General features: G+C 40.3%; 1 protein-coding gene across 1 annotated transcript; it reads right to left on the bottom strand.

Moving 5' to 3' along the window:
• Positions 1 to 6,475: 6,475 nt before the first annotated feature.
• Positions 6,476 to 8,416, bottom strand: LOC124998735. The gene is made up of 2 exons (XM_047573234.1): positions 7,505 to 8,416; positions 6,476 to 7,384 (listed from the first exon to the last, which is right to left on the bottom strand). The coding sequence occupies exon 1, from the start codon at positions 8,384 to 8,386 to the stop codon at positions 7,529 to 7,531; it is 858 nt and encodes a 285-aa protein (XP_047429190.1). The 5' UTR covers positions 8,387 to 8,416; the 3' UTR covers positions 6,476 to 7,384; positions 7,505 to 7,528.
• Between the last annotated feature and the right edge of the window lie 849 nt (positions 8,417 to 9,265).

Below are 9,265 nucleotides of genomic sequence, written 5' to 3'. Positions count from 1 at the left end.
CATGGCACATTTTTCTGTGTCAGTGTTGTGATATATAATCTCACGTATCTGTGGCCCCAGTGCCGACGTGTCAGCTGTGAATTATACACTCATCCAAACCACATGATCCTGACAGTTGAATATTAACTGTCTCACAGGAGATGCCACTTTAGAAAGATGTGATTCATGCAGCGAGGATGGGGACTTTTTTATCTCGGAGGTGTGTTTACACCAAAGGGCAACACATAATTACACGGTGACTAGCTGGAGAGCTGCGTGCAGTCGTGATTTAGCGAACAGATTAAAACTTGGGCTTGTTTATGAAGCGAGTGCGTTTGATGAGATGAAGGGTGTCAAGTGGGTTTATCCAGCTCCAGAATAAAGAGTCATGGCTCCCAGTAAACATCTGCATGCGGTGAGCAGGGGTCAGGTTTAGCATGTTCTCTATCTTGGTGAAAATGACAAAATACAGTTGAAGCTGATGGGAATCAGAATAAAATCATGTTGCTGCCTAATCAAAGTACATATATACTGTATATACAGTAAATGATTTACGGTTTTACATGATGATGGCACTAGAGGAGGAACCCGACATTACCATTTTTAAATAATTGTAGTCGTTGACATATGTCTCATGCCTTCAAGTCTTTTCATTTCACCAAATTGAGTTGACTTATTGTTGTGATATTTGTAACTTTTTTCACTGTGTTGCCTTTCAGACTCTTTCCTTCTTTCCTGTTTTGATTTTAAATGTTTCATAACCCTGTGTTTTTCACTTACATCCTGTCTTTGGCTTTTTTTCCTCCCTTGTGATTCCTCTCACTTGTCTTTCCTGGCCTCTGTTTGCGTGCCTCTCATTAGTTTCACTAGTCTCTTGTTACCCGGTGTGTGTATATAAGTGTCAGTTTGTCTGTTCTGTGTGATTGACTCTTCCCTCTTGTCTGTCTTCATTGTGTCTCTTTGTTCATGGGATTTCGGGCTTTCACTTTTATCTTTTGTTGGATTAATTTCATTTAGACTACGATTGGACTTTTCTTCTGTTGGATCTTTTGACTTCATTCTGATTTAGCCTGCTCAGTGACAGGAGCACCCTTTTGTTCTGTGAGTCTATTAAACTGACTATTGTTCTCCAGCTCCAGTCTTTGGCGTGTGTCCTGCATTTGAGTCCTACTTACCTTGTACAGCTGTGACACTTGTACATAATGAATGACGTTAGAATTTTGATTTGTCTCTGGGAACCATGAACGTGTGAATCTATCCACAGTGGTTACATTAACATCCATAACAAAGATGGAAGCATGAATCAGCTTTAAGTCTGAGCTCATTGTTACACAGACAAGTAAACCACAACCAATGAACATGATAAAATCCTACAATGACAAAACACATATTTGTTTTTCACCACTTCAACTTAAGTCATGCCAGTGTGACCCTAAATAAATAAATGTGTCAGTGTAAACACTAGCAGTACATATTATCAATATGGGGCCATGATGACCTAAGGGAGGCCATTGTTTCAGACATTTTCCCATGATTACTGTGAGCTCATAAAATATTGAAGAGTAAATTCCACATTAAGCAGCAGAAGACCAAATTGACCAATAAAAAAATAATTGTAAATATGTTTAATTGCAAACATGATTCCCTCCCATGCTGATACTGTTCATATGTCAATTACTAAACCAATTAACAGCCAATTTTTGTCCATCTGTGCTCTCGCCTTCCTAGATTGAACGGCTCATCAGCAGAGGAGTTTAAAAAGGAACGTATAAGTCCATCATCTTTCATGGTCAGTTTTTCCAGAAGGAAGAAAGAAGACGCTCAGTCAAACAGATCGGATATTACTGTTCAACTTATTATCACTTTCTAACAGACTGACTTTAACGTCCTAACCGTCGGAGTGAGTTAATACTTCAACTCGTGGGTCAACTTTGTGTGGAACAGAAAGGCGTTTGTAGATAGACATACAATAAGGGAAGAGTTAAAACCGTCCGTGTTAAATCTTATCTGTTAGTGATCCCATTTTCATCCAACTGATCTGTATCTCAGCTACCATCAAAAGCCAACGTCTCCTTCAGAAAGATAAAGTAAATGTGGAGGAACGTGTACATACGACTCCTCTCAAAGATACGTCGCTGACCTTTTCTAAGAATTTCTGCTGTAAAGAGCAGACCAGTTACTTTTGGTGGAAAAGTCAGATTGCAGAAAGGTCACTGGGGTATTTAACTTCTAGACAGAAAGCTTTATACTTTAGGAAGAAGAAACCTCTTTGATTAGCTTTCAACATGAATCACTAAATAACATTTGCGTGTAATGTGCAGGGCCAAACTGAAGCTTTACCAAAATATATTTTCCCTTCCATGAAAGTGCACCGCCAGATGAAAGAAACAAAAGCAGGAACATTTTGTGGTTATCATTGTGTAAAGAGGCCAGAGGACATATTGCGTTCATGCCACAGTGGCTCCTCACAGGCAGTCTGTACGCTTTGTGTTTGCTTGGACAAACACAAAGCCCTCTGTGGAAAGGAGCAGAGGACTCCTATTCCTCCGTTTGAGCAGATGACCTGAACTGAACCTCAAGAGATATTAGAAACAGAGTCCTACAAATTACAAGGGGCAGTTTTAAATATCACTGATTTTGTATTAAATAATTTGGGTACTGTCTTTAGAACAAAAGAAGAAAACTTTTTCTTTTCATCTGTTGTGAGAAAGAGGGAAATACTGAGGTGAACTTCTCTGAGGAAATGGGATTTCATGCTACAAAATTATAAGAGACTGCAGTTGGGAGGTCATTTAATCTCCTGTGAGCCGCGAGGAAGAAAAGTCAAAAGTAAGCTTAACAGTGTCCAGTTCACTTGGCTCTCAGAGGGAGTGCTGCAGAGACGGGAGGAGGTGGTTTAGGGTTAAACTTAGTTTTACAGCTTCCCTGTTGTAGCCTTGTCGGACAGCTTTGAAATGGATATAAGCAGTTATGGAGAGCGTCAACGCAAAAACATTTGGAAGGGCGTAAAAGCTTTTTGAGTGGGTTTGTTGTCGTGTTTGGTGATGTAACTCTACCCTGATCTTGTTTTAGTTTGAGGAGTCAAATGTTGGGTTTTTCTACGGAGCGGCAGAGATTTTAGAAAAACATTCGTGCAGACATAATGTAGATGCTTTTCTGTGGAATAAATAAATCCAAGTCCACATTCCTCATGGTGTGATTACTCCTTCCTCTGGTGATGGATAATACTCAAACTCCACTATGTTGTCACACTGTTGCAACAACTCTGTGCCCCAAAGATGTTGCTTCAATGCACTAAAACCAGCAAAACCTGTCTTTGGGTAGACAAAGGGATGGACTGTCAATGCAGTCATAGTTTTTCAATCCCAGATATATCCAAATGAAGCCATCTGGGGGCCCCCGTTTTCACTTTTCTACAACTGCTTCAACAACAACCCCCTCCTTTTTTTTTTCCATGAGATACTACCATCATCTTCATACTCTAGGCTCTTTGTTATGGATACCTGAAGCACCAGCCGGAGAGAAAGGGCCACACTCAGTCCTTAAGCCTGGACTGAAAGCACTTGAGTATGCATAAATTCATAAATTCTGCCTGCCTGTCTGTCTGGCGGCCCGGCGTGCCAAGAGGGGCCGTTTTCAGTAATGAACAAAGGCGCAGCAGACGTGAGCTTCCTCCTCGCTGTGCCAAGATGCGCTGGCACATTTGCAGCCGTTCCGATGGCACAACTTAAACTAAATGCAGAGTCCTTTCAGACAGCTTTCTCTAATAATAGCTCACGGCCGTGAAGGAAAATGCTTAACTTTGCTTGTAATGAACCAGAGAACATGCTCAGTTATTCATTCTCTATAAAGTGTCCAGCCCCGATTAACTAGTTTGGATTTGATAGAGGTAGTAATAATATATGATGTAAATGTGCCAACCACTGTTTAATATATTCAGCATCAAATAAAATGACAAAGAGAATTTCAATAATTAAAAGTCATAATATTGGGTCAAATATGCCAGTCTGCATGCTAACCAGCTAACAGGGGGATACCGTCACTGTAGTTGTATTTTCTGCCCTCTGTTCAACTTGTAAAGAAGTTTCTCAGAGAGCATATGTTTCTTTTATACAGTTTATGATTCTAAACTTTAGTCAATCCCGTTGAAGGTCATGTTATCAGTGAATGAAGCAGCAAGCAAAAACGGCGGTTAAAATCTTGGCAAGCGACCTTTGAAGAACAAGATGGACGTCAGAGCTGGGCACAAACACTAGTTGCTCAGAAAAGAAAGAACTTTGCGAAAGATGAGGAACAAAAATAGACCGAATTTGTTTTTGCACTACACTGTTAGCTTAGCAGATGTTATTTATTTATTTTACATATAATTAAACCTAACCCTTGCACCAGCTTAAGCACCTTAAGCTGTTTCAAAGACAAAACAACAGCAATCCCTTCTGGAGAAAAAATATGACACCTTTTTCCAAATGCACTGGATATGTAGCATTAACGGAGGCTTAAACACAATGGAAAGAAACTTAATGAAGGGAGTACAAAAAACTCAACAATGAGCTCTAATGTACAAAGGAAACTATAAGGTCTAAGAACATTTGATATGGCTACTATCTTATTCAGCTTTGAGGTGCCATGGGGATCAATACTCAGCCTCTAATTATACTCTCCTGCCCTCTGTCTTTCTGAAATTACTCTTTAAACACTTCCTTTCTCTTAGCAATTATTCTGTCGCTTTCTCCGGCTGCTTCTTCTCTTTGATCCCCAGTGATCACTCCTGACACCAAGGCCGGCACACGTATATAGTTGGAAGTCTGTTATTGAATTCTGTTATATATAATTTAAGCTTTTTTCTTATTGGGAATCGTAAAACCCACTTAAAATGATTAGCATTATGAAATGAAAATAAAAAATAAAAAAAGGGCCGGAACTGACTCTCATTATTATTATTACTGTGTTACAAACATATAATCAAACTAGTCTTCCCTGTGTCATGAGATTTTAACGGACTTTCCGTAAATTGGAGGTCCATTGCGATGACACGATGTCCCTGTTCATTTTCCACATCAAACTGCAAACTGCGATCAGATCACCAGGTAGGTATTAACAAGGCTGATTACTCACATGTTCAAATGGTCCCTTGCGGAATTCAAACAATCTCACCTCCAGTTTCATTTTATCTCCTACATGTGGGTCCCTGATGCAACAGGGAAAGATATAAACTAAATATAAAAATGCAAAGGCTGAGAGTGAAGATTCATTTGAACTGAACTGTTCTCTGGCCCCAGTTTCAAAGGCTTGGGAAGCTGTTTGTAATCGTCGCACCTCCTCGTACCGGCAGGTTCACAGAAACCTTGAACTTTGAATTTTAATTGATCCTCCTTTCTAAAGTCATGTGAGGGTGCTTAATAAATGCAAACGAGTCACTTCACTGGTTAACCATCCCTCAGTTACTACGCTCTATAAACACCAGGGTTCATCTACCTGTGACATGAACGCTCTTATAAAGCTACCGCATGAGCGTGAAATACGGCCCATTTACGTGCCGTCGCTCCGCGTGGTTCAATTAACCTATGCGAGCAGGGGAATGGGCCGGGGGAGATGTGCAAAGGCCATGAGATGAAGTTCAATTAACCAGACCTGTCTGCACTGTAGAAGTGCCGTTACCTTGGTAGCCACACAATTTATTACTACAACAGTGATTTTTCTTCATCTTTGAAGAAAATTCGCCGTCCTCTGTTTAAAATATGACCAGACAGCTTTGCCGTTTTTTTCTAAAAACATCCACATTTCTGACGTGAGTACACACTTATTATCTTTCACACAAGCAGAATGATACAATGAACGCTGCACTCGGCAGGTATTTATTTGCGACTATGCTGCCTTTCACCGACCTCATAATTCACATGGGCTTGTTGGAGGCTGAGCATAAAGATGTGGTATTTGTGGACGTATGATGATGGAACATTTCTGTGTTTGCTCGAATCTTAGACCTAATATATAAAGGTCAGCGGGAATTTGCTAAAGCATCATATAAAACCCATTATATAGGGAGAAATGGACTAACTTGCATATGAAGTGGTTAGAAATGAACCACATTTATCCACACTTATTCATTCTGTGAACACTACATTTCAATTTAAAGAAAAAAAAAGGAAGAGCCAGAGGATATGAATCATATTATATAGTTATAATATATAGGCCACATAAACCCTAATAGGTTAGGTTTAATTGAATTTACTACATATACAAACAAAACAAAAACCAACTCCATCTTTTCATAGTGTTAGTATACTATGAACACAGTACAGTATTTGTGAATAATACGAAATAATTATTAGAAATGTGCATTTTTTATTGTCTAAATAGAAACCAGGCATGTCATGGAGTAAATAAAAACATGGATTTAAATCAAACTCTTTACTCTTGGTAAAAAGATGAACAACAGCCCAAAAAGGTTTTAATGATTCACAATACCAAAATAAATGCATAACGGTCCTTGTTGGCTTTTACATCTCAGGCAAAATGGTGAATTACTTTTGGAGATTTTATGCATTATCATTGGAGTGAGGTAAAGTCTGTGGCTAAATTTGAAACTTGTTTCTTTTATTTTATTACCCGTAAATGGAAAATGTATTCTATCACAAATATTTAACCAGTTTTCATTTATCTCCATACCCAAATCTTTTTCCTTCATTTATTTCTGTTGGAAAACCAAAGTACGGGGCTCCAATGTCAGATTTACAAGCTCACACTCTCTTTGATTGTGTTTTAAAGGATTTAAAATGTGAAAATCTGTGTTTCTATGAAGCTGAAGCAGTATCCGTCCACGTAAATTCCACCATCATATTGAAACTAAAGTATGTACTGTATATAGTCATTTATTGTTTATTATTTGTATTATTTATTATTTTTAACTTGTTATAAAGAAAACTGCAAATAGTTTTTTTTTTTTTTTTTTTTTTTATTATTTCGATAGCAGGTGAAGAGAAGTAGTAGTAGTAGGGTGGCAGTAGGGTGGCAGTAGGGTGACGGTGCAGTACAGGCGCCACAGTCAGGAAAAGTCAATCCTTGGCCCTCTGGTTGTCAGGTGGTCCTGGTGTCCAACAAGATGATGATACGCGCTCAAATTCCTGACCCATTCGTGGGCGTCCTCCTGCTCCACTGGTCTCCGTCTAGCAGATTCCAGCAGAGGAAAAGGTAAACCCACAAACAGGTCAGGAACAGGAAGTGTCCCCACATTCAGGTGACCCCCTCCTCCACTGTTCTCTGACTCGCAGCAACTAGTGAAGAAGAAGGTGTCCCCGGATGTAAGTAACCCCGTCCTCCACTGCTCTCTGACTTGCAGCAATCAGTGGGGGGGACGGGGAGGGGAAGTGGGTAACCTCCTGCTTGAGCTCTGAGTTGGATTCATCTAGAAAGATAAGATAAGACTTTAGCAACAGAACAACAGCGCAAAATACAAAATACTAGAATACAGTAAAATAAGAGAAACTATAGTACACTATATATGTTAAGGCACAAAAATATTTACCAATGAAGATGTAGATGTTAACTTTTAAAACACCAGGATTGTGGGGCCGTATGTCGGGTAGGTTAAAGTTCTTCCAATTGCTGTGAACATCTCTCTGATGGTGCCAGGCTCCTCGGAGTGTCTCTTCAACTGCTTCTTAAAAGAAGACACGATCAAGTCTTTTACACGTGGATTTTTTAAGATTATAAGTATCCCCACAGTTTTCGTGGAGCAGTGTAGTCTTTTACTGAGGTCCTTGACAATGGCTTTGTCCAGCTCCTTCAACTTGTTTAAGTCGATATTAAAATCTTTGCTGTCGACCTCTTCCAAGATTTTGTCGAACAGTCCCTGGTGGACGTCATCTAGGGAATCTATAGTGTAGGTCATCCCTGACTTTTTAAGGGCTCGTGAAATCAGGTCCTTGGTAACGCTGTTCACGAATATTTCTTCCTTTGCTCTTGAATTCTCGTCAGGGTTCTCGTCAGGTGCAAAGGCGGACACGGAAGCTGTGTCCGGAAGCAAAAAGGCTTCCACAGGTGTCACCGTTTCGTCGGGCATCTGTGTTGGTGTTGGTGGTGACGGTCTGGAAGGTGGCTTTTTGAAGAATCTCTTTATCCTGCTCATTAGAGACACGTTGTGGTCTGGAGCAGGTCTGTCTTCCACACGTTCGGTGACATCACTTTTTGTAGACTCCGTGTCTTCTTGGTCTTCTTGCGTGTGTCTGGGTGTGGAAGTGCCCGGGCTGCATTTCGGCTGCAGCGGCGAATGTCTGGAAATGGCTCTCTTCTTCTCGGTGCACTCTTGAAGCATTTTAATGGCGCGATCAACCATTTCATCCACTGTCATGAGAGTAGTGGTGTACTTTCTATATGGATGCACTGGGTTAGTGCGAACAAAGTACATGGAGTTGACACACGCTGCTGCTTCTGTGGCCATGATGCTCCTCAGGAGTCTGAGCTCTCATGGCAGACCTCATCTGGTACGTCCAGAACTTGAGCGAACGCTCGAGGCAGTGCATCCCCAAACTAGACGACAGGTACTCGGGCGGCTTAACTCCTCTCCTTGCGACCTCTGCCAGCGTTGATTCTATAATGAGCGCCATCATGTTGGATAGCATCTCTGCCAGCATGTACCTTGAGAGAAAGAATAAATAAATAAAGTTATTTTTTGATAAAAAACATATAAAAATATGTAAACATTGGCACATTCAAAAGAAATAATGACTACAAAAAAAACGAATAAATAAAAAAAGACAAAAAAAAACAAAAACTAAACAGAAACATAGCTCATTTGCTCAGAAAAGAAGACGTACCGGGTTTCGTCATCAGGGTTTCCTGAGAGCAAATGCTCCCACTGCTTGGGTTCAATCCATTTGAAGAATGAATCCACAATGGGGCGAATGGTGTCCACTGTGGTAGGAGGAGGGTCCTCTTCCCGGGGACTGGTTGTTTGGTCCATGGCGTTGGATGTCTTCGTTGCCATAACTCAAACTTGGCTTTTGTCTTGAAAATATCTTCTCAAAATAAGGTTTAGTAGTCTCGAACTGTCTTGTAAGTGTAATGTATACGAACTGGATGTCAACGGAAACCGTGAGCTATTTATACCCCTCCGGAATGCTCAGATGCCATAGGACTGTGACATCATCAGTGACTTACCGATGGAATTGTGACATCATCAGTGACTTACTGATGGAATGTGACATCATCAATGAGGGCCGGGAGGACTTGATTCTATCCTGAGATCTACCTATCTACAGTATAAAATCAATAATTCAATAAATAA

The sequence above is a fragment of the Mugil cephalus genome, chromosome 21 (assembly GCF_022458985.1).
Source record: "Mugil cephalus isolate CIBA_MC_2020 chromosome 21, CIBA_Mcephalus_1.1, whole genome shotgun sequence".
Taxonomy (NCBI): domain Eukaryota; kingdom Metazoa; phylum Chordata; class Actinopteri; order Mugiliformes; family Mugilidae; genus Mugil; species Mugil cephalus.
The sequence above is the reverse complement of the archived record's forward strand: the minus strand, read 5'-3'. Positions and strand labels throughout refer to the sequence as shown.